At 48.8% G+C, this 24,800-nt stretch overlaps 3 protein-coding genes across 6 annotated transcripts in view; 2 read left to right on the forward strand and 1 right to left on the reverse strand.

Annotated features, from left to right (window-relative positions):
• Nucleotides 1-2,199: 2,199 nt before the first annotated feature.
• HSD17B10 (hydroxysteroid 17-beta dehydrogenase 10) lies at nt 2,200-4,654 on the forward strand. 3 transcript variants are annotated; one of them, XM_081042263.1, is made up of 6 exons: nt 2,200-2,449; nt 2,794-2,958; nt 3,532-3,696; nt 3,800-3,928; nt 4,012-4,120; nt 4,318-4,654. In XM_081042263.1, exons 1-6 carry the CDS (start codon nt 2,423-2,425, stop codon nt 4,506-4,508), a joined length of 786 nt encoding a protein of 261 aa, XP_080898389.1. In that variant the 5' UTR covers nt 2,200-2,422; the 3' UTR covers nt 4,509-4,654. The 3 variants fall into 3 exon arrangements, with proteins under 3 accessions (XP_080898389.1, XP_080898391.1, XP_080898390.1); XM_081042264.1 differs by having other exon boundaries at nt 2,420-2,670; XM_081042265.1 differs by lacking the exon at nt 2,794-2,958 and having other exon boundaries at nt 2,412-2,449.
• Nucleotides 4,655-4,812: 158 nt separating this feature from the next.
• RIBC1 (RIB43A domain with coiled-coils 1) lies at nt 4,813-18,735 on the reverse strand. Its single transcript, XM_081042457.1, has 8 exons — nt 18,602-18,735; nt 18,164-18,278; nt 13,471-13,587; nt 11,735-11,816; nt 11,187-11,531; nt 5,980-6,098; nt 5,164-5,558; nt 4,813-5,046 (listed from the first exon to the last, which is right to left on the reverse strand). Exons 2-8 carry the CDS (start codon nt 18,170-18,172, stop codon nt 4,965-4,967), a joined length of 1,149 nt encoding a protein of 382 aa, XP_080898583.1. The 5' UTR covers nt 18,173-18,278; nt 18,602-18,735; the 3' UTR covers nt 4,813-4,964.
• A 201-nt stretch (nt 18,736-18,936) lies between these two features.
• Nucleotides 18,937-24,800, forward strand: part of SMC1A (structural maintenance of chromosomes 1A) — a 36,540-nt gene continuing 30,676 nt past the window's right edge. Inside the window, exons 1-4 of one of the 2 annotated variants that reach the window (XM_081041804.1) lie at nt 18,937-19,128; nt 23,149-23,337; nt 23,449-23,561; nt 24,518-24,721. In XM_081041804.1, the coding sequence (XP_080897930.1) occupies nt 19,020-19,128; nt 23,149-23,337; nt 23,449-23,561; nt 24,518-24,721 (615 nt within the window). In that variant the 5' untranslated portion in view covers nt 18,937-19,019. Of the gene's footprint in view, nt 19,129-23,148; nt 23,342-23,448; nt 23,562-24,517; nt 24,722-24,800 lie in introns of both variants that reach the window. The other variant, XM_081041805.1, reaches the window with a different exon arrangement.

The raw sequence follows: 24,800 nt of genomic DNA on the forward strand, positions 1-24,800 counted from the left end.
AAAGTGGAGAGGAGATGAAGGTCCCTTAAGTAGAGTAGATGAAGGAATCATGAAGCTGGGCCTGCAAATTCTCCCAAGATTGATTGGTTGGTTGGTTGGTTGATTGATATTGAGTATCTAATACATGCCAGGCAGTGTTCTTGGCATTGGGTAGCCAAGAGGTGAACCAGCATGGCAAGATTCTGCTGCCATTGACGTACCTTCAAATAGGGGAAGAACTGCGCAAAGGCCCACACAAACAAGGCCAGGTTAGGTAAGGCTCAAAAGCCTTTAAGCACAATTCCATAATGCCCAAATTTCTGAAAGGCATAAGGTTATTTTTTCATACTTTGGAGCCCAATCTCATTAGGTGACCAAACCTGACCTGAAGTAGTGCGAGGCTATTTATAATCTTGATTCACACTTAGTGTGAATTTTCATACTTTTCACTCTAGAAATATTAATGTTTAATTATGTGACACTCCAGATCTTTTTAAAGTAGTTATGTAATATAGAGTATATGCAGTATATAGAGTTATGTAATATTGAGTATATGTCTTCCTTTCTAAAATTGAAAAAACTCTGAATTCCAAAACAAATCTGGCCCCAAGGTTGGAAAAAAAGATTACGGACCTGTAAGTGCTTTGCAGAAAATTCAGATATGCAATGTGTTGGTTTGCAAACTGGCTCCCATAAATCGAGGGCAAGGAAAGATGGAAGAAAGAGGCAGACCATTCCAGATTGGTAGGTGGCAGGTTTAATAAGCAAGATAACTTACATATGAGACCTGTCTTGGATGGCCACAAGATGAGCAGATATCTGCACTCGCCTGTCAGAATTTTAAAAGTTTATATAGAGGCCTTAACTGGGTTCAGTCACATATACTGTCCAGATGGTCTCAACGACACCTTACTCTCTCAAGGCTGTGTCCTTCCGTAGAAGAGCTCTGGCTGTGCGAATGGTGGACGGAGCATATATTCTAAGCAGAGGAGGGGGTGAGGAGGCATCGATTGCCTGGGTCCAGCTGGCAGATAAACTGGCAGTCACATTCTGTTGGTGACCTCCTCCAACACAATGCGATATTAACTATTAGGTGGTTACAGCTTAAGTGATCAGGGAGGGGAAGTGACATTTAAGGTTAGTTCTGAATAACAGATAGATAGATAGATAGATAGATAGATAGATAGATAGATAGATAGACAGACAGATGTCATGCAAAGATCAGGGGAAGAGCATTCCAAGCAGAGGGAACAGCTAATGCAAAGATGAACACAAAGAGGCCATTGTGGCTGGAGCATATTGGGCCCAGAGAGGAGTGCTAGGAAGGACTTCATGTGGTCAGAAGGATTGTGAATCTGGTACTACATCCTTTGATGAGCATGGGGTAGTGGCCATGTGTGTGGTAGTTGTCAACAATCAGGAGGCCTAGAAGGCAGTCTTCCTGGGTGAGAAAGCACATGGGGAGATACTTCAGATGAAACAGAAACAGAAAGCTGAATGGGGCTGAAAATGTAGAGTAAGATTTATGGCCTGAAGACCTTGGTTTGGGGAGAAGTATAGAAGGAAGTCAGATTAGGTGGGCTCAAGACTCTAATTGGGGTGCTAGTTGAAAAATGTTCAAGGATGACCAAAGACCTGAGTCTTAAATGACAGCCTCTGGTTGAGGTCCAATCTGCAATGTGTGATTTGTGCTTTTGGATTTAAAATACGTTAGACACAGAAGACAGTAGCAAAGCTTAAACTGATGAAAGAAGTTTTTGCTTCTCTGTTTATGCCTCTCTGGGCTTGTGCTTCTCAGCAGCTCTGTCTCCAAATGTCTACCTCCTAGCTTCTCTCAGTGGTTCTCCGCAGCCATATCTCTGTGATCTGATCTGGCATCTGTTCCTTTCACTCTCTCCCTCAACATATTTCTATCTATATGGCTCTCAGAATCTCCATCTTTGGATATCAATGTCTGTGTCCCAGAATCTGTTTCTCTGTCCTCTTCTGTCTGTGTCTGTGCTGTTAATTACCTCTTTTCCAACTGAACTGTGCCCTCCTGGATAGCATGAACCCTTTATTATTCCTTTGGATATTTCCAGTGTCCCGCACAAAGCCTAGCATATAAGAGTCTCTGAGATATATTTATACTTGAATGAAGGCTTTTTCTGAGAAGTAAGGGACACTCTCTCACTCTCCCCCCACCCCCACGGAGCTGGCCTCCTGCCCCCGGGACAGCTAGAGAGTCGGGCGGAGGGTGTGGTGGTATTGTGTTGCGGCTGTTGGGTTCTTTCCGCAGCTGAAACAAGTCTGAAAGCCCCGAACCGCTGCCTAGCCCTCTCGGCACAAGCCCGTGTCCTTCGCGGCGCACCGCCCCCCTCGCCTCACCGCGCCCTCTCCGCAGCTTTGCCTCGGCCAATCAGCGAGCACCAGCAACCCGCCCCCTTGGAGAGACCTGCGCAAGATGGCTGCGGTGTGTAGGAGCGTGAAGGTATACCGGTCCTCGCCCCTGCGGCTTGTCCCGCTGCACCGGCTGCGACGGTGCAGCGGTGGAAGTAGGGGGAAGAGATCGGTGCTGGGAGAGAAGGCCACGCGTATCTAGGCCTGGTATTGCGGTGGTGGGGCTCGGGAGGTGAAGGTGAACTCTGCATCTCACGTGTGTGTGGGGTGACTGGATGCGCTGTCGGGATGAGAAACCTAGCGGTCCCATTGGTAAGGAGAGGACGCACACCTGGGTAACACCTTCAGGGTGACAGGGAGCCTCCCTCGCAGCAGCCTGGAGAACAGGGAGATTAAAGTGTCTGCACAGCGTAGCCTTTGACCGTGCTTTCACAGGACCTGGTCGCCATAATAACCGGCGGAGCCTCGGGCTTAGGCCTGGCCACAGCAGAGCGACTGGTGAGGCAGGGGGCCAGCGCTGTGCTTCTGGACATGCCCAACTCGGATGGGGAGGCCCAGGCCAAGAAGTTAGGGAAGAGCTGCGTTTTCACCCCAGCTGATGTAAGTGGGGTCACCTCACCTCTTCCAGGGTGTGCATGAGGTCACCGACGCCGGCCTGGGAACCCGTGGGGTCCCCTCCCATAGGTGCCTATGTGAGCAGTGTACCCAACTTCCTCTCCCTTCACAACAGTGGGGCTGGGGATTGGACACATCAGAATCTCCTGGAGGGGGTATGTATAGTTTGACAGTGCACATGGTGCCCTGTAATTTTATAGTTACAAAGCTGAAAAACTTTTCATGAAACAAAGTCCAGACAGTAAAGCTTGATGAAATCATCTTAGCAGGCAGAGGTACAAAACTAGTCTACCTTCATATTACTAATTCTCAAAACACTTCTCTGATCCACAGCAATTGAGAATCTCCATGGGTATGTGAATTTGTCAAAAGAAGGTATAGATCTGAAAAATGTTTTGAAACACTGCTCTGTTAGTAACCCAACATTTTCACCTTTACCCCATCTCATTTTCTCTTGGCCTCTCCCTTGATTACATAACTCTGCCCTCCCCTCCCATACATTTAGTGGTGAGTGTGTGTGCTGGGCGATGAATGCCTTCTCCACTTTTCCCTTTGAAGGTGACCTCAGAGAAGGACGTGCAAGCAGCCCTGACCCTAGCAAAAGAAAAATTTGGCCGTGTGGATGTAGCAGTCAATTGTGCAGGTGTTGCTGTAGCCATCAAGACATACAACTCAAAGAAGAGCCAGGCTCATACCTTGGAGGACTTCCAGCGAGTTCTCAATGTAAGGCCTTAGCGTGTCTCCAGGAGTAGGTGTCCCCAAAGCCTTTTTGGGGAAAAGGCTGCTTCTGCCTCAGGTCCTAACCATGTCTCTACCGGTCCTCCAGGTGAATCTCATAGGCACCTTCAATGTGATCCGTCTTGTGGCTGGTGAGATGGGACAGAATGAACCAGACCAGGGAGGCCAACGTGGGGTCATCATCAACACTGCCAGCGTGGCTGCCTTTGAGGGCCAGGTGTGTGGGCAGGGGGCAAGGCTCGTGTCTCCTCAGTGACTTGTTGGGGCTTTCCCCACCTATGACCTCCATTCCTTCTCCAGGTCGGACAAGCTGCATACTCTGCTTCCAAGGGGGGCATAGTGGGCATGACACTGCCCATTGCTCGGGACCTGGCTCCCATGGGCATCCGGGTGATGACCATTGCTCCAGGTAGACATATCCCCTCCCTGCCACACCTGGGATGGGGTGGGATCCACAGGCAATTGAGAAGGGAAAGTATCCATCACCTGAGCAGCAGCAGCCTTCTATCTCCAGGCTTAGGAAGCACCACAAGTAGGACTCAGGTGGGCGGGACCAGGTAAACATGAAAGCAAGGGCCGGCCTCTGACTCTGGCTGTCTTGTTTAGGCCTATTTGGCACCCCGCTGCTGAACACCCTCCCAGAGAAAGTGCGCAACTTCTTGGCCAGCCAGGTGCCCTTCCCCAGACGACTGGGCGACCCTGCTGAGTATGCTCATCTGGTACAGGCCATCATTGAGAACCCATTCATCAATGGAGAGGTCATCCGGCTGGATGGGGCCATCCGCATGCAGCCTTGAAGGGAGAAGGCAGAGAAAACACATACTCTTCCACCCTTCCTTCCTCTGGCATATTGTACTCCAGCTTGGGAGGAAGCCCAGTAGCCATTCTGTAACTGCCTACCAGTCACCCTCTGTGCCTAATAAAGTCTCTATTTCTCACAGGGAGTGGGTAGCGCTGTGTGCCGGGGGAACGGACATTGGGAAGAAAGGTGAAGGGGCGGAGACTGACAGGGCTGGATGCTCAAATCCCAGGGGTGGCATGGGAAAGGCAGTAAGTACCTAACACCTTTTGTGTCCTATTACAACACATGGCCTTGATTTTAGTGGACACCTTTATTACATAGGGTTGAAGGTAGGGGTGCTGGCTCAGCTCTCTCCCACTGGGGAATGGATTGGGGGAAGGGGTCTGCCGCATTTTCCTGATTCCTAGCCTCTGTGAGCTTGATGGAGAAGGAAGAGAGAACCATCCTGAGCTTAGCGGCTGCTGGTGTTGAACTGTAGGTGATATTCAGCTGTAGGTTGATTGGTGTAGATTATTGAATTCAGATAATTCTCCCTGTGAAAGAAGTTCAGCGGCCTTAGTTGATGGGCATTCCCTCTCTCCCTGGCCCTCACCATCCCCTCCCCGCCTCTCCCTTGGCATTCATCCCTGCTGCCACCCTGTGGAACTCACTGGGCTTTTTGCTCTTTAGCCAGCTGCTGGTTGAAGGAGCCCAGCCCCCTCTGGAATTCAGCACACAGCTGTCTTTCCTGCTCTTCTAGTTCCATGGCTGCTTGGGCCAGGCACGTGGTCTGGCTTCCCCATTTGGCATCCAGTGCTTGTTTGGCCTGGCGCTGTGCCTCCTGTTCATGACGTTGCATTTCTTGGGTTCTCCTGATAGCAGCTCGCTGCTCTGGAGTCATGCCTTTCCAGCAATAGGCCAGGACCCGGCGGGGACTCGCAGAGTGTTGGGCGACCTGGGGGTTCTCAGTTAGTAAGTCACTCGTGATCTGGTTCTGGATCTCCATGAAGTTGGCCTCCTGTTGGTACTGATACTCATGGCGCTTCTGCTCAGCCAGCTCAGCTGCCTGGTGGGGTCCCCAAATATAAGGCCAACTCAGGGAACTCCCAGTCACGGGAGGAGGACATGTGGTCCTACTCTCCTCCACTCAGGGAGCGAAGGAACAAAGACATTGCGTGGCCCTTGAATGACCTAAGGGGGAATGGGGGGAATGGGCAGGGAACTTCCCTGCCCTCTGGAAGTCTTTAGACTGAGAGGCTGGGGGAGGGAGGGCAGTGTTCTGTTCTCATGTCATCCTGACTCCAGAGGTAGGGAATGGTATCTTGTGCCCTAAGAGGGCAGAAGGTGAAGGGGGAGGCCCTCAGGTAGAGGAGATGGCTGGTGTTGATTCAAGAAGGGTTGTGAGGGGAAAGATGTGGCTAAGGTTCCCCAGGACTTTGTTCAGGGGGTTGGGGAGAGCCCGGAGCACTGGATGGCTCAGGCCATACCTTGACTTTGTTGGCGTTGGCCCTGGCAGACGACATGGCTATGCGACAGGACTCCTCCAGCTTGGCCACCTGGGTGGCCCGTGCGTCCATGGCTAGGCGCAGCTGGTCACTGAGCTTATCTACACAGAGAAATATGGACAGAGCACCATACCAACCTGCTCTATTCCTGGTTCACTCATTCAGCCATTTCGTTCAACAAGCGTTGTGGATATGTGTATATGTGTGTTTGGGAATGGGGGTGATTTCCTAATTGTAGGGATGTGGGAGGAGCTCTGTGGGACTAGGGATAGCCAAAGTGGCAGTAACAAAGATTCCTCAAGTGCTTAACTGAAAGATGCCTCCAATAGATCTGGGGCCCAGTGCAGCTCTGTTGCTTCCGAGTTATGTGACCTTGGGGAAATCATTTCATTTCTCTGAGCCTCACAGGGCCGTGCGTTGTGTTCCGAGGACACCACAGAATTAGATCATGTCCTCAGAGAACTCTAGTAGAGGAGAACGGATCAAATATAGATCATACTACAGTGTGGTAAGGTCAATGAGATGTGTACAGGGCATTCATTGTGAGAGCTTTGGGTGGTAGGTGAGAGGAAGGCTTCCAGGAGGAGGTGATCCTTCATGTACATGTTGTTTATAGGCAGAAAGCAAAGGGCATACCAGGTACAACATGACCAAAGGTGTTGACACTTTTAATCCAGCTATACTGATTTTGTGGTTTCTAGAACATGCCAGATACTCCTGCTTCAGGGATTTTCAACAGATGTTATTCCTGGCTTATCTCACTTGCTTCCCTCAGGTCTTTGCTGAGTTGTTACCATTTTAGTGAGGTTTTCCCTCTCCTACCTAAAATTGCAACCTGCCTGCCTCCAACATTTATCCCCCCTTCCCTAATTTTTCTCCCTAGCATTTGTCACCATCTAATATACTCCACATTTTAAATTGTTTTGTCTATTGCCTATCTCTCTTCACTAAAAGGTAACCTGTGAGGGCAGGGTTTTTGTCTCTTTGATTCACTACCATGCAATAGCACCTAGAGCAGAGCCTGTCACATAGTAGGTGCTCAGCGAATTCATTTGAGCACCTACTATGGAGCATAAAATGCAAGTGGCTAGAGAGCTTTACAGGGGTCAGACTGAGGGCCAGGAACTTCACCTGAGTGTGGTGGGGAACGTGGTAGGATTTTAAGCAAGGGGTGACAGTTAAGATTTGCATTTTAGAAAGCTCCTTCTGGTGGGGGACAGTGGAGGTAGGGAAGCCATCTTGGAGGCTATTGCAGCAGGCCAGTTGGGAGGGCTCAAAGTAGGCCAGCGATGGGAAGGATGGAGGGGAAATATACAGGAGGTTACATTAGCAGTACTTGATGGGTTGAATGAGGGAGTCAGTGAGAGAGAAGACTCAGGGCTGCTTCCCCAGATCCTGGCTTAGATAACTGGATGCATGGTGTGGCTACCTCTGCAAGTAGAACATACAGAAGGAACAGCAGGTTAGGGGGCACCCGTGAATTCTGTTTAGGGAGCTGGGTTGGAGGTGGTCAGCTGGCATCTAGATATCTAGATGCAGGTAGAGAGCCCTCAGCACAGAGGTGGCGACATGGTAGCTGAAACCAGAATGAGGGCTGAGGGCACTTGAGGTAAGTATGCAGTATAGGGAGAGCAGTGCGCTAGGGACAGAGTCTCAGGAAGGAAGGAGTGGAAGGAAGACGAGCTCACAATGGGCAGACACAGAAAGATGGTCAGGGAGTTACAAGCAGAATGTGCTATTACAGAAGGCAAGGAAGAGAGAGGTTCAAGAAGGAAGATGTAACCAGAGTCAAGTCAAAGGTCTAGTCAAGGAGAAAAATAAACAGCCTCTTGGACCTGATAACCAAGGGCCCTGGTGATTTTAGTAAGAATAGTGACAGTGAAGGTGTGTAGGGAGAAATGAGACCCCAGGGGCTTGAGGTGTGACTGAAAAGTTAGGAAGAAAAGAAGCAAGTGGAAGCAGACTTTTCAAAAAAGCATGGCTGTAAAGGAAAACAGCTAGCTCACAGCATCTAGAGGAATCACAGGGTGGGGAGAGGCTTTTGTTTCTTTAAGATGGGTTAGACATAAGCATGTCTGCAGCCTGCACAGAAGGGGAAGTCTTGAGAACACAGGGGCAGGGATATTGGGGGGCAGGGCATGGAGAAGAGGCCCAGAGCACAGGCAGAAGGCTTGGTTTTGGAGAGGCATAGGGATGCGGACTTCAGGACTGCCAGGCTAGGGCTGGGGGGAAGCGAGAACAGGGGGTGCTGCTTCGTTTCACTCTTCACAGCAACTGGAGACGAAAGGATCAGCCCCATTTTTCAGATGGGAACACTGAGAGGTTAGAGGTGAAGTAAAAATGCCCAAGATTACACAGCTGGCAAGTAGCAGGTTGGGATTTGAATCCAGGTGTCTGGAGGAATCAGCCCATGTTCCTTTCATCACACTACACGGACCTGTCACTCTCACTCCGCGTAGTGCTGTCCCCATGCCTCGCTCTGCCTTCTCATACGCCTGCCTGCTGCCCTGGGTGCCACTGCAAGTGCTTTGACAAAAATCACCAACTACTCCTAATTTCCAAATCCAATACACAGGGCTCTGTTCCTGTCTGGACTGCTCCAGGGCACTTGACATTATTGATGACTCCCTCTTTCAAAGTCCTCTCTTGGCCTCTGAGTCCCCACTTTCTCATGGGGACTGAGAAGGAAAGTAAGGGGCAGTGGTCAAGGGCACAGGCTCTGCAGCCAGCCTGCCTGAGTTCACTTCCGGCTTCCGTCACGCACTAGTTACATGAATTTGGGCAACTTACTTAACATCCCTGTTCTTCAGTTTCCTCTGCTGAAAGTAGGGATAATCCTTGTACTTGCCTCATAGGGTTGTTGTGATAATTAAATCAGTTACATACGTGGTAAAAAGCTTAGCACAGTATGCGGTACACAGTACGTGCTCAATAAAGGTTTGCTGCTATTATTATTATCGTTGTTATTGTTCTTGTTGTTCTATGCATCTTTTTCCTACCTCCCAGATCCCTTCTCAGTCTTTATTATGGGCTCTTTTTCCTGTACTGATTCATTCACTCAAGATACATTCACTGAGCATCTCCTATGTACCAGGTCCTGTGTAAGTCACCGGGATTGTAGTGGTTAACAAGGCAGCTTTGGTCTTTGTCTTCACAGATTGTACCATTTGCTCACCCTTTTCCCAGGCTCTAGGCTTAGCATTCTGCTCATTCGCACACACACCCCCACCATGGCCCCCAGATCTCTCCCTGTAGCCCAGACTGGCCCTGGAACTTCAGGATCATACAGCTACACAGCTGCCTCTGGCCACCTCCTCCTCGCTGCACGAGTCTTCTACCTGATCTCCTTGCCTCTAGTCTTCCCCCTGTAATCCAACCTCAGCAGTGGCTGCCAGAGTTATTTGTCTGAAACAAGTCGTGTGACTCCAATACTCAAAACCCTCCAGTGGCTCCTGCCTCACTTAGTAAAAGCTGAAGTCCTCGCCATGGCCCATAAGGCCTACTTGATCTGGCCCCTCTCACCTCTCTGATCTCACTTCCTACCACTCTTCCCCTCGCTCACTCTACTGCAGCTACTCCGGCCCCATTGCTGTTCCTCAGACATTGCAGACACCCTCCCTCCTGCCTCAGGGCTTTTGCACTAGCTATTTCCTCAACCTGGGCAGCTCTTGCCTCAGATATTTGTGCTGCTCACTCCCTCATCTTCAGATCTGTATTTAAATGTGTCAGTGAGATTTTCCTGATTTAAAATTGCAACTGTGTGCCCTCCTCCAAAAGTCCCCACAGCCCCTTTTGTGCTTTATTTTTCTCCCTAGCAATTATCTTAACCACTTTATATATTTCACTGTTTTATCCTGTTTATTATCCGTCTGTCCCCATTGCAGTGTGAACTCCATGACAGCAAGGATTTTGTTGTTTTGTTCACTGTGTCGGGCACAAAGTAGGTACTTAATATTTGCTGAATATTGAAATGGTCTTGTCACTCTGCTTAAAACTGGTAAGTGGTTACCCACTGCCTACACAGTAAAGTCACAGTTCCTTAGTTTGCTGGAAAAGGGTCTTCCTCCAAGCTCTCAACCCTGGGCTGCACTGACATGAGACTGTTTGGGTATCCTAAACCCCCCGACCATTCACAGCCCTGGTACTTTTCCTCTTGCTGCCCCCTCTGCCTACAATGGCCTTTTCTTCTTCCCTCTCCCCATCCTGACAAAATGTACCCAACTTTTCAAAACTGGTTCCTGACAGCTGACCTGTGTCACCCTCCTACGCGGCTTCCCTTTCCTTCTAAGAAGTGACTGCTCCATGTCCTCTCCACGTCCTGTTTGCACTTCTACCACATTACCTGTCAGAGTAACTAACAATGTTACGGCATAAACATTTGCTGATGAATGACTTCTGCATGTATCTTTCCCTCTGATTCTAAGTAGATTTTCTGGAAGGTGTGGTTCTATGGGCTTCTGGAGGGCAGGGTACCCGTCTTGTGTACTTTGGTCTTCAACTGTTCATTCAACAATGATTTACTGAGCTCCTCACTGTGGCAGGCACTGTACTAGGCAACTGGGACACAGGGCTGGAAATGAGATGTGGCTTCTCTTTAGTGAGCTGACATTTTTGGGGAGAAGACAGACATTCCATGAAGACTTGCAGAGTTAGTTACATCTATGATAAGTGGTACAACAGCACAGAGTTCGATAATAGGAGTGGTTTGAAAGGTGAGCAGTGCGAGTAGGTAAGAGGCGATCCTTGTCCTCGAAGGGCTCACTCTAATGCAAGAGGAGGATGTGGCCCCAGGCGATGTCCTAGGAATAGTAGCTACCGGTTATTGAGCACGGACGCTGTGCTTCACCTTACAGAATCTCATTTCATTCTCATACAAGCTCTATGTGGTATGGATTATCATCCCCATTTGAAAGATGAGGAAACTGAAGCAGAGAGAGGAAAACTCATTTGTTCAAAGCAGCTAGGAAGCAGCAGGCCTATTAGGTCTGTCGTCGCCGTACTGCCTCCAGGGAATGTGGAATGCTGGGCCCAATGGCTAAACTGTCGGTTCCGGAAGGAAGTCAGGGAGGGAGGGTGGGTCCGCTCAGGCTTTCAGCAGCAGCCCTGGGAGTAAGTGTACCCCCCACGTGCGGTCTCCTGCATGCTGTACCCGACGCAGGGCGGCTCCCCGCCTGGGCCCCGCGCCTTACCCGCGTACTGTTCGTCCAGCCTGGCTTGCTGGCGCTCTTGCATCTGCTTCTCCAGGCTGTACCGGAACTGCTCCTGCTGCATTCTCAGGCACGTGGCCCTGTACAGATCCTCGCCGGCGAAGCACTGCATGCTGGCTGGCCCATAGTAGGAGCTGTAATCACCGGCATGGGCTGCAAACTCCTTCCAGTGTTGGTCCGGGTCCCAAAGGTTCGATTCTTGCCTCTTTTTGAGCTGCTGCTTCTGCTCGCGAAACTCCTGGACTTTTTTGGCCAGGCGACGTGTCCGTTCTGCCTCTTCTTTCTGTATCATCTGGGCTACCACATCGTACTGTACCCGGCTGGTACCTGGGGGTTGTGGGCAGGGACATGGAAAAGGCCCCCCCAGGAGGGACAGAGCACTCAGCACGGCCTCTGCTCCTGAGGTCCATCTGGTTTGCCCCGCAGCACACGGGGCCTCAGGCCCGGCTCTGAGGCAGAACTGCCCCTCCCTCAGCCCACGCAGGCCCTCAGTTACCCTCCGGGACTGGCCTCTGGCCTTGGGCTTTTACCATAAGCTGCCTCCCTGCTCCGCTCTGTTGCCTTCCAAAGCTTCTTCTCTTCCACCTGGCTATTCAGGGCTGCCACATCCACCTGACCGCAAAGAAATGAGCTCGATTGGGGAGGAGGGGGTAGCCCAGCAGCAGGCCTTGACTGCTCCAAAACAATCTGCTCAGAATTTACCTGCTTCAAAATCCTCCTGTAGGTCCCCAGTACCTACTGGACAACATTCTGCCATCTCAGTGTGGTTTGTAAGGCCCTCAGCGGTCTAGCCTCTGCCTCGTTCTCCAGCCTCATTGTGGGGATGGAGCTGGGAGTCCAGTTTTCCAGGCTCTCGGCCTCACGTGGAAAGGTGCTGGCTCGGGTAGTAAATGGCCATCAACTGTGATTGGATGACCATCAGCTGTGGCTACTTGGCTGTCAGCTGTAACCAGTGAGCCATTGGCCACTAATATGCGCTTGCAGCAAATGGGGGCTAGCAAGAAGATGGTGGCTGAGCCTGCAAGCGCGGACAGCAGAGAGGTGGATGCCGCCAGCGAGACTATGGTGGGTGGTATGACTCCCCCATCTATGGCTCCGTCGGTGCTCCTTTTTGGCCTCGCCATGTCCTGCATTCTTATGTGAGGAGCGGGAGGAGAGACCCTGCGTGACACCCTGCACGACACTCATCTCAATACCCTCCTCCCCGTCCTACCCCCAGGAGCTCTGTGCTTCCAGTTCCCCCAACATCTTGGGCTGTTTCGAACCGACGGTCTTTGCTCCAGCTGCTCCCTCCAAAGGAATATTCTTACTTCCTCTCTTTATCCAAACTCCTTTCATCCCTGGAGACCAGCTCAGGCTTCATTTTCCTGACCCCTCTGGCAGGTGCCAGTCTCACAGGATCTCAGACTCACTGTCCACATTATATTGAAAAGTTGGCCTCTGTCGATGATCTCCACCAGACTTCGTGCCCAGTAAGGGCCGAGGCTGGGCTGCAGCTTTCTCTTCCCACTGGGCAGCCCAGTGCTTGGCACAGACAAAGCCCTAGGAAACGCTTGCCAGCTGGATCTCAATCCCTCAGCCAACCACTCACTTGTGTCAGGTACTCTGCTCTGGTTTCAAGCCACCACGTGCTAACACTCACCTCAACACTTCCGTTAGCCTCATTTTACCAAGGAGGAGCTTGGAGCTCAGAGAAGACAGGGGTTGCAGCCAAAGCCACAGATCTAGTAAACGGCAGACCTGGCCCTTGAGCACAGGTATGAGGTATTTTCCAGAATACCATGCCGCATCCCCCCTCCATGCACCCACCCAGCAATCTATGTTTCTTAGACTATCAATATTTTCTTTGATTATAATTCATTTAAAATGGTTCAAAATAGTGCAAAAGGGTATATCATTTAGTGAAGTCAGCGTTCGTCCCTTCTTTGTTCCTCAGCCCGGTTCAGTTTCTTAGGTAGCCTTCCAGAGAGAGTTGAGGCGTATGCAATACCTTTACACTTCTTTTGGCTCCATGTTCCTTGTCTCTCGAGAACCAGGCCACTTGGCGAAAGAGTCAGCTGTCATCGGCTCCTCTTCCCCTGAAGCCCCAGCCTCCTTCCCAGGCCCTTCCCATGACTGGGGGGGGGGCTTTTCCCCCTCTCCTTCTTTTCCAGCCCTAAGACCTGCTCGAATCAGGGAGGTGCTGTATCAGGCACTGCTACGCTCCTCTCCAGGTGCGAGAGTAAGGGGGCTCCTGGTGCCAAGAAAGTCCCCGCTGCTCACTCACCCCTAAGACTCGAGTCCGCACATTGAAGATTTGGCTCTGTCTCTCCTTCTCTCGATTTCGTCTAGCTTCAATGGCTGCCACCTCCTTCGGATCTGGTGGCAGGTCTAGCTTAAACATCTGGAACGAGGAGGTGGGATGGCCCATCAGCGCTACCGGCCCCCACTCCTTTGTCCTCACAGTATCTCACCAATTATTGATTCCCTCTCATTTCTCTTCCTGATATATTTCCTATTTGTGTTCTCCAGCTCTTCTGTCACCACCATAATTCAGGCCTCACAATCTGGTGCCAGACAATATTCCGAGAAGCCTTTGTGCCCGTTCCAGTGTTACCCTCCTTATTTCTTCCTCTGCACTGGTGACCAGAGTAATCCTTCTAAAAGCAAATCTGATCATGGTGCCCCTCAGCTTAAAACACTTAAATGGCTCCTCAGTGTTTCCAAGATAAAGCCTATCTCCTCTGCTAGATTTTATAAGGGTCTCCATGATCTGATCCCTGCTTACTTTACAAGTCTCAAATAACACTCTCCCTTTCATATTATGCTTCACTTTTCCCCATTTCAGTAACTGGTGCCACCATTCTCCTTTTATTTGTATTACTTATTCTCTCGTCAAATGAAAGGCTAGAGGCCTTAAATTTGCCTGTGTTCCTTCATATTGTGGGAAGCACATTTTTGGCGTGTGAGCCAGCCAAAGCCACAGCCAAAAACACTTTTGCAAACATAAACCTGATCATATTTCTCACCTGCTTAAAAGCCTCTCTACTGGCTTCCCACGCCCTTAGAATCAGATCCAAACTCCTAATTGTGGGCTTTCAAGATCCGGTCCCTGCACGCGTCTGGAATTGATCTCATGTGGCCAGCTCCCTCGCTGACAGTGCTCCAGGCACACTGGCCTCCATCACGTCCTCCAATGAAACAACTGTTCCCACCTCCGCCTTTATACACTGCCATTCTTTTGTTTGTCACACCATTCCTCAACTCTTCTTCTAGCTAGTTCCAGTCGTTTTTGAAAAACCATTTTGTAACTATGAAATATTAGAATATACAAGGTGTGATCAAACAATATGGTGAATGTTTAAATAAAGAATTTTTTACAGTAAAAGACACATTGCCATTAATCCCCCTCAAAATACTCCCCCCTTGCTTCGAACACACTTATCCCATCGTTCTTGCCACTTTCTGAAGCAGTTCTAGAAGTCCTCTTTCATGTCTTTACTTCATCCTCCATCATGACAATGCTCCATGTCACACATCACTTCTGGTATATGGCAATTTCTGTCAAAAACATTACAGTGTGTCCTCATCCACCTTACTGTATCTGGCACCGTGTGACTTCTGGCTCTTCCCCAAAAGCAAAATGACCATGAAAGGAAAACGTTTTGAATCGATTCAGGACATCGAGGCAGCCACGACAGCACAACTAAAGATACTCACGAAAGAGGACTTCCAGAACTGCTTCAGAAAGTGGCAAGAACGATGGGATAAGTGTGCTCAAAGTGAGGGGGAAGTATTTTGAGGGGGATTAATGGCAATGTGTCTTTTACTGTAACACATTTTTTCAACTTTAAACATTCACTATATTGTTTGATCATACCTCGTATCTGTGGAGTTCTTACTGTCAGACAGACCCTCCTTTAAGCACTGGGAGACACCAAGAAGCATAAGTGATAAAAATCTGAGTCTCTGTGGATATTACTTTCTAGTGGGGGCAGATATACAACAAAGAGTACACTGAATAGTTTGTAAGATGATAAGTGCTATGGGAAAAATATAGAACAGGATAAGGGGAACTGGAAGTGCCAAGGAAATGGGGGGTGCAATTTTAAATATCGAGGTCAGCAGAGGCAGAACTGAGAAGTAATATTTAAGCGAATATTTAAAGAAGGTGAGGGAGTCACCTGTGCAGATATCTAGGAGGAGAGTACTCCAAGCAGAGGGAACAGAAAGTGCTAAGGCCTTATGGTGGACATGAGGGGCACACATTCAAGGGAACAGCATGTGGCAAGTGTGTGAGTGGAGGAGAGGTAGGTAGGAAATGACATTAGAGAGATAACAGAGGGGACAGAGAATGTAAGACTTTGCAGACCACTGTTTAAGGGCTGTGGCTTTGACTCTGAGAGAAATGGGCGGCCTTTGGAGGCTTTTGAGCAGCGGGAGGAACGTGTTCTGCCTTTGATTTCTGAAGGATCACTCTAGCTGCTGTGTGAAGAATAAACTGGAGGTACAGGAGGCGGGGCTAGAAGCAGGGAGACCAGACAGGAGACGATGGTGACACACCAGGTTGGTAACAGCAGAGGTGATGAGAAGTGGTTAGATTCTGAAGGCAGAGCCGACAGGACTTCCTGATGGGTTGCATGAATGGCGTCAGAGCAGCATCAAGAATGACTTCAAGGATTTGGGCCTCGGCAATCAGAGGGGTGCACTTATTATCAACTGAGCAGTCTGTGTGGGGACATGGGATGCATGGGATGGGGGGAGGGTCAGGAGATCAGTTTTAGACTGCTGAGTTTGAGAGTTCATCGATCACATACAAACGGTATGAGACATTTTATTATTGTTCAAAAAGATCTGCTGCTCCTGGCTACAGGAGCATTCTACATCCTTATCTCATTGCCCGCGAGGTTAGCCATGACGCTTGCTTTGCCCTGTCCAGTGTGAGAACTGACATGTGCCATTCCTAAGCAGAACCAAGGGCTGTTAGGTGATAGCCACTTTTCGTCTTTACTCTCTGCTATGAGACTGGTGATGTCCCAGGTAAGGGCTGCTCCTTCAGCTTAGGTCCTGAGATGACGACACAGCAGAGATGCAGCCGACCCACAATGGACAGGGAGGAGCGAGCAATACATTTTGGTTTTTATAAGCTGCAGCGATTTGGGGGTTGTTTATCACCTTAGCATCACTAACCAATCCTGACTGATACAAAGGAATTTAAAGCTCTAAGGCTGTAAGAGATCTCTAAGGCAGCGCACGTAAATGGCTAACAGTGTCCCAGGGGCAGATGCCGTGAGGAGGACCTAGCACTGCAGGCTCCGGGGGAGTGGCCAGGGAGGTGGGAGAACAACCAGGAGAGCCGGAGGAGCCAAGTGAAGAAAGTGCTTTTGGGAGGAAAGAGTGAGCAACTGATGATAGGTTAAGAGGAGGACTGAGAAGCGATTTACTAACATGAGGACTGCTGACGACCTTGACGAGAACCTTTTGGGGAGGGTTATGGGGCCGAAAGTCTGACTGAAGCGGGTTCAACAGAGACTAGGTTTCTGTGGCACATAGTCAGTGTATTTTTTGTAATTGCAAGAGAAAAAGAGGGAGGAGGAACCTGTAGATTAAAAGAGACATATATACAGATGGGAAAGTTTCTCTAGCCTACACCTAGGAGTGGAAGTGCTGGATCATGACACTTAAAGCGTATTTAACTTTACAAGGTAATGCTAACTTGTTGTCCAAGGACACTGTACCAGTTTACACCTTGACGATAGTGTATAAAAACGCCAGTCACTTCACATCTTCACCGACACTTTGTATTGCAAACTTTTTGATTTTTGCCAATGTGTGGGTGTAAAATCATAGTAACCGATTTTTATTGGAATTTTCCACATCGCTAATGAGGTTGCATATCTTTTCATGTGTGTTTTGGCCATTTTTGTTTACTCTTCTGTGAAGTGCCCATTCATATCTTTTGTTCTTTTTAAAAAAAATCAGGTTGTTTTTCTTATTATTCTTAGGAGTTCCTTATGCATTCTACACACTAACCATTTCTTAGTTTATATGTGGCAAACATTTCCAATTTGTGTCTGGTCTTTTCACTTCATTATGATTTAACAATAGTTTTTATTACTTAAGAATCCCGTGATGTCATAAAGATAGTGTTCTGTATATTCTTCTAAAATTCTAGTTTACCTTTCTCACTTAAGTTTTTAATCCACTTGGAATTGCATTTTGTATATGGTATGAGAGGCAGTGATTCAATTTGATTCTTCCCCCCAAGCTCCAGCTCATCTTTTAAAACGAAACAATAGTTCATGTCAGAGTGCTGTCCTTTGGCCATTTTACTCCTCAGCCTGACCATGACTGTTCCTCCCAGTTGAACTTCATTTATGGCTCTTCTCTACTAGAGTCTATCAACCAAAGTTTCTCACTTTCCTGGACTTGTCCTAAGACTTTAAGACTCTTTTCAGCCTCTGGACATCATTTTAAAAATAGTTACAGGAATGGCTATGGCAACCACCAGACCTTTTCCATGTCTAAGTCTAAGCACCAACTCCAGCCTACTCATTCCATTTGTCACCACAATATAAGGTCACTGAAGGGGAAGACTCAGCAGACATTTTAAGCTTCTTGGACTGCTAAGGCCATGGCCTTGGTAATGAGCAGGTATAACGTGAGATGGGGATGAGGGGACAAAGGGGAGGGATAAAAAAAGATTGGGAACAGAGAGGGGAAAGGGACAGAGAGAGCAGAGTGAGGGGTCAGAGAAGGAAAGGAGAGCGACAGGGCGGTTGGTGGGTGTGGAGTACAGAGGGCAGACAGAGAAGAGGAAGGGTAAAGCAAGGGATGGGGCAGAGGGGGATGGAGAGGAGGGAATGGCATGGAGGTGAGGCACGAAGAGAGAGATAGATAAAGGGGGGAGAAGAGAAGAAGGATAAAGGTGGAGAACACTGGGTTAGGGACCTTGACTCCTAAGAGTTCACACAAAATACCTTTCTCATCAAGGCGTCCCGATTTTGAAGCTCCTAGGTGGGGTCTAGGTTCAAATAGCCAACAAGTGGCTCAGGTCCAAGTCTGTCCTTCGGCTACAGCGTCAGTCTCTGAACTCTGCTGGGAGGAAAAGGAGGGAGACAGGGGATAGGGGCAGTACCTGTGGCCACGGTTTTCCCCAGCCCTATCCCTGTGGCTCGAGTACCCTCATAGCTCTTAACACCCCATCCCCCTTCACACTCCATCTCACCTCTAACCCCACCCCACTCCGCCTCCAACCACGAGCCATAGTAAGATCTGAGCCCATCTAACACCGAATCCTCCCGCTGGCCCCTCCTTCCCGTACAGCATTCGACTCCCCGCTCCCCGGGGCCCTTCCAGTACGCCACTCTATTCTAGTCTGAGCCGTCTGGACGGCCAGGCTAAAGCCGAACTCCCACCTTCCTCTTGCCCTGCAGGGCATAACCCTGTAGTGACTTCAGACTTGTGTTAGCAAGAGTGAACTCTGTCTGCTTCTTCGGATCCTAAAAGCTGTTCAGTCTCCCGCACCGCCGCCTCTGCAATTCTCTCTTCTAGTGGCGGCGCTCTGCGTTGCCGGGCAACAAGAAAGGGAGGCGTGGCCCAAACGCTTGTCATAAGCTCTCGCCTTGGCAACGGATCAACAAACCAGCGAGTCAGCCCGAAGGCACCGCCCCTAGCTCCCGCCCACGCCGGAAGCCGGAAATCCCGCTCGGCCTGCACTTATTCTCGCGACGTTTGGGGTCCGCCCGGCCTGCATTGCGGTGTTTCCCGCGCAGGCTACCTCAGTTCCTCGGCGCACGGCGCGGCCATTCGTACCGCCGCCGGCGCCTAGCCGTCATGGGCTTCCTGAAACTGATTGAGATCGAGAACTTTAAGTCGTACAAGGGTCGACAGATTATCGGACCATTTCAGAGGTTCACCGCCATCATTGGACCCAATGGCTCTGGTAAGATAAAGCCGGCTGCGGCCAAGGGCACGTCCCGGACCCCCTATCCAGCAGCAGAGTAGTACAGCCCAGCCCGTGCCACTTGAAATGTCGGGAACCCTAACAGGTTCCTTGCCGCTCCTCAGGGGGTTCGGTCCAAACCCGCTTTCCCGGTTCAGGAGTTCTGACTTGAACCTTTTCCCCAGGTGTCAGTTGGCCGCTCTTTGCGCGGCCCCCGCTCCGGCCCCAGTGGTACGCCCCGGATTGTATATGCCCCCGCCCTCTGCCCCCTCCCGCCAAAAGTGGCGGTCCCTAGCCCGCTGCCAGCTAGCTGGATTCCCCGCCTTCTAAGAACCCTCCGGAAGAAGTGGGACTGCTGGTAGCCCTCCCGTGGCCTCCGGTCTCAAACGGTACACTTACCCGTCCCGCTTCGCATTGGTACGCTCCGATTCCTCCTCCTTTTTTTTTTTTTTTTTAAACTCTTCTTCGGAGGCGGCACTTTTGAATTTGAGACCCAGCGCTCGCGTCTCGACCCTCCACCCCGTCCCCATTTTAGAGGTGGGGATGCCTCATACTCGCCCCTTTGCTACCACTGAAACCGTTAAAACTCAGAACTTATTCGCTCACCAAATTTGTTGAATGCTTACTGTTTTATAAGGAGTTTTTCAAGGTGCTGTGGAAATAGCGGAAAATAGAATAAGCCTTGCTCCCAGGGAATTTACATTCCAGATGGGAAAGACAATAATAAAGGAGAAAATAGAATAATTTTCGGTTGTGATGACTGCTGTGCAGGAAATAACAGGTTGATGTGATACAGTGACGTGGATGGTGTCTTTGGAAAGTGGTCAGTAGTTAACAATACTGTGTTATATATTTGAGAGTTGCTAAGAGAGTAGATCTTAAAAGTTCTCATCACAAGGAAAAAATGTTAACTATGTGAGGTAATGGATGTTAACTAATCGCGGTGATAATTTTGCAATTTATATAAATATGGAATCATAATGGTATACACCTGAAACTAATATGTCATGTCAGTTCTATCTCAGTGAAACGGGGGGGAAAAAAGAAACGGTGGTTAGATAAGGCCTCTGTTACATATCTTAACTCCCCATCTCTAAATGATACACCATGGATTCCTCCCATCTACCCCCACGAGTGTTTGTTTGGAATCTTGCTGTGCTTCACCCCCGAGTTGTTCTAGCTAAATCATTTCCTAGCCTGAGGGGAGCTGCCCTTGCTGAAGCAGTTCTAATTGACAGCCTTGCCTGGAGTCTTGCCCGGGTTTGGCTCGGTTGAGCAGGGTTTCTCAACAGCGGCCTTATTGACGTTTCCAGCGAGATAATTCTTTGTTAAGGGGTGGGTGCTGTGTATTGTAGGATGTTTAGCAGCATCCTTGGCTTCTACCCGCTTCTGACAGTAGTACCCCTACCCCCCACGTGTGACAACCAAAAATGTCTCCAGACATTACCAAGTGTCCCCTGAAGGGGGTGGGAAATCATCCCCTCCCAACATTGTCTGAGAACCACTGGCCTAGAGGGCTAATGCTTGGGGTCCCACTCCAGTTTCTTAGGATTTTGGTGGGGGGGAAAGAGCCAGGATGCACTTTTTGGCATTAGTCCCCTCATCATGTAGTCCCCTCAGCTGCTCCAAAAGGCTCTTGGTCTGACTGCCCTCCCCTCCCCCACCCCCATTCTTCAATGCCCACCGCCACAAGGCATTCGTGGATTCCCCTCAGTGAATTGCTCTTCCTCTCTGGCACACAGTAGACACTTGATACACTTTAACATTTGTTTTCTCAGGTCTCGGTCTCCTATTCATGGCATATGTTTTTGTATCTTCATCACTGGTCTATGCTACGAGTGCCCCAAAGAAGACATTCCTTGAAACCTTATCACTGTTCAGCTCATAATACATGGTATTAAAAATGTTCACAATATTGAATGATTGTGAGTAGGGAGGCCTTGGGTTGTGAGATGTTCTTACTGTTCCTAGAGAGCATGGGACAAGCCCAAAAGTTGGAAATGGATGCCTAAAAGGCTGACTCCTGGTCTGCATGATGTGCCAGTCCTGCTGTGATGAGAGAGACAGCTGAGTCTAGAACTGTTGTTAGGATAGGGCTACTGTTTTTTGAGCACCTACTGTGTGTCAAGTACTTTATTTATTGGGACCTTTTACATTTAAATTCTCACAATAACCCTAGGAGGGAGATCCCGTTATCCTTGTTTTATACTTGAGACTGAGGCACAAAGAGTTGTGATCACTTGCATACTGATTCTCAGAGCCAGAATCAGAACCCATGTCTGTTACACTTTCAAGCTTTTGCTCTTGCCACTCTAACAGACAACTTTATGTGCCAAGCATCATTTTGGATGCTTTACCTTTTTCACATTTTTCAGGTGAGGGAATAGAAGGTCAGCTAAGTAGTAGTGAAACTAAGGTTACAACCTGGTCTATTGGACTAGAACCCACGCTCTTAATCTCTGTCTTGTACTGCCTCCATGGAAGGACCTGGGCTATCATTTTGATAGCTGAGTTGATCGGTGTTGGAAATCAGATCCTCAGTTCACTGTCATATAACATAGTTGGGGAGAATCTTGAGATAGAATTTATAGAGATTAAACTATTCTCCACCCCCAATCCCAGTCCAGATTTTTTAAAATGTTGTTTTCCTGCGTCTAAAATGAAGAAAGTAAAAACTGTGACTCTTAATGTTAACAATTTTGTGTATTTGTATATGTATAGTATACCAGCTAATCAAGGCATATGGTATAAAATTCAAAAAAATATCAAAGGCTATGCAGTTAAAAGAAGACTCCATTTCTTCCTTGATTTGTTACCTACTATTACACTGTTTACATTTTCTTGTATTTTTTTCCTATGCATTTCCCTCTCCCAAGTTTTTATTAGGAAAATTTTCAAGCATACATGTGTGTTTTGCTTAATCATTTGCAAGTCAATTGTACACTTAATGACATTTCACCCCTAAGGGACTCAGCGTTCGTCTCCTAAAATCATTTCTCCTGTGTTACCAATATACCATTATCACACCTAAGAAAACTAATTTCCTCACGTCATCAATCATCCAGCTTATATTCAGGCTTCCCTAATTGCTCCCCAAAATGTCTTTTTGGTTGTTTTTTTTTTTTGGAATCGGAATCCAATCAGAGTTCGTATACTGCCTTTGCTTATGTCCCAGTGATCTCTCATGTTCTGGAATGGTTCTCCCAACCTTTCTTTGTAGACACCGACTTTTTGAAAAGCCCGGACCAGTTGTCTGGTAGAACATCCCGCATTCTGTGTTTGTCTTAAGATTTCCTCATGGTGTTACCTTGTTTCTCTGACTGCTGTATTTCCTGTCAACTTGAAGGGAGGTCTAAAGGCTTGTTTAAGTTCAGGTTAGATTTTGGCAAGGTAACTATAGATGATGCTGTGTCCTTCATGTTGTATCACAATAGGAATATGTCTTTTTTTAAAAAAAAATTGTGGTAAATGCACATAACATAAAAGTTACCATCTTCACCACTTTTAAGTGTCCAGTTCAGTAGTGTTAAGTATATTCACATTGCTGTGCAACCGAGCTCCTGAATTTTTCATCTTGCAAAACTGAAACTCTATACCTATTTACTCCCCATTTCCCCCTTCCTCAGCCCCCCCTTTTTTTAAAAAAAAAAAAACAACCTTGGTTGAGATCAAACTATATTGGGTTTTGTATCTTGCTTGTTTATCCTATTGTGGGCATTTTTCCATTTCATTAAAGGTTGTAGAACAATCCATTCTGTGAATATACTATTTCCTTAGAAGGGGCTGTGGGTTTTGGCTGCTGTAAGTAGTCACTGCAAAGGGACTGTTTTTCTAAGCCTTTGACTCAGGGCTTTGGTTGGCCCCCGTCTTTATGAGGGCAGAGCAATATTTTCTTCTCCCGTGAGTCTGTGCACTGAGTCCTGAGGGAACATTCCTGTTCCTCTCCATGTCTCCTTTATTCCTTTGCTCCTCTCCTTCTTCTTGACTTCTCCTCCTCTGTTTTGTCCCCTCCTCCCTCAGGTAAGTCAAATCTCATGGATGCCATCAGCTTTGTGTTGGGTGAAAAAACCAGCAACCTGCGGGTAAAGACCCTGAGGGATCTGATCCATGGAGCTCCTGTGGGCAAGCCAGCTGCCAACCGCGCCTTTGTCAGCATGGTCTACTCTGAGGAGGGTGCTGAGGACCGTACCTTTGCCCGTGTCATTGTTGGTGGGTGAGGCTGGCCGGAAGGCGCTCCTGTTGTCCTGGGAGGTGGCTGGACCAGTTGGCTGGGGTGGGAGGAAGACTTGATCGCTGAGTGACTCGTGCATTGTCTTGCAGGTGGTTCCTCGGAGTACAAAATCAACAATAAAGTGGTGCAGCTGCATGAGTACAGCGAGGAATTGGAGAAGCTGGGCATTCTCATCAAAGCTCGTAACTTCCTTGTCTTCCAGGTAGGCGTTTGTGGTAATGATCGGCTCTCTGCTTTGTGCCCGCCTTTGGGCCTGCTCCATCTCTGCCTGCACCTCTCTGAACTAATGTCGCAGCTTCCTCACGGGGCTTCCTGACTCCAGTCTGGCCCCTTCCAGTTCATCCCCTAGACCAGGTTCATCTTATGAGGGCAGCAATCTGTTTCTTTCCCTTCTCACCTTAACATATTTCAGTGATGTCTCATTGCCTTAGAGTGGTGGTTTTTAAATTGTAGTCTCCAGATCAGCATCAACTGGGGACATGTTAGAAATGCACAGTGTCGGCCCCCATCCCAGACCTACAGACTCAGAGACTATGGGGGTGGAGCCCAGCAATTTGTGTTTTACCAGGCTCTCCGGGTTCTGATGACGCTTACTAATGTTTGAAAACCGATGCCTTAGCATGAAATCCTGTCATCCGGAAACACCATCCTTTGGTTCTTGCCCACCTCACTAGCCTCATCTGCCAATCCTCCCCTCCTCCCGCCCTGCACTCTGGCCTAATTAACCCATCTCCAGGTAAATTGACCTGCCGTCTTTGGCCTGCAGGCCTTTGCACATTAACTTTTTTTCCATGTTATTCCACGAATAACCTCGTCTCTTACTTTCTTGGTTAGTTCTTCCCCATCTTCCAAATTCCTTTAGGAAGCCTTCCCAGGTGGACACCCCTACCAGTCTCCTACCCCCAAGCTTCATTTAGCTCTTTTCTCTGTTACTTCTGTCACTGCACATAACACACAGTGTCGGCTTTGCTTCTGTGTCTTCTCCCTGTGCACCTCAAAAGGCTGGGAATGTGTCCTCAAAGCCCAGTGGGAGATATGGCACCCGGTGTGTAGGTGTGGGGGGGTCAGTGAAATTTTTCTGAATGATTGAGTGGGAGTAGATAGGAGGAACTGGCCTGGCGAGGGTCTGAGTAGGGAGAGTGTTTTGATCTTTACTAGGGTGCTGTGGAATCTATTGCCATGAAGAACCCCAAAGAGAGGACAGCTTTATTTGAAGAGATCAGTCGCTCTGGGGAGCTGGCTCAGGAGTATGACAAGCGAAAGAAGGAAATGGTGAAAGCTGAAGAGGACACACAGTTCAATTACCATCGTAAGAAAAACATTGCAGCTGAGCGCAAAGAGGCCAAACAGGAGAAAGAAGAGGTAGGTGGCCAGGCTACGTCTGGGCCCTGATGGGCCAGGATGGGGAGCCAGCGCCTTATTGATGTACTCCCGCCCCTAT

Source organism: Rhinolophus hipposideros, assembly GCF_964194185.1.
Source record: "Rhinolophus hipposideros genome assembly, chromosome: X".
Classification (NCBI taxonomy): Eukaryota; Metazoa; Chordata; class Mammalia; order Chiroptera; family Rhinolophidae; genus Rhinolophus; species Rhinolophus hipposideros.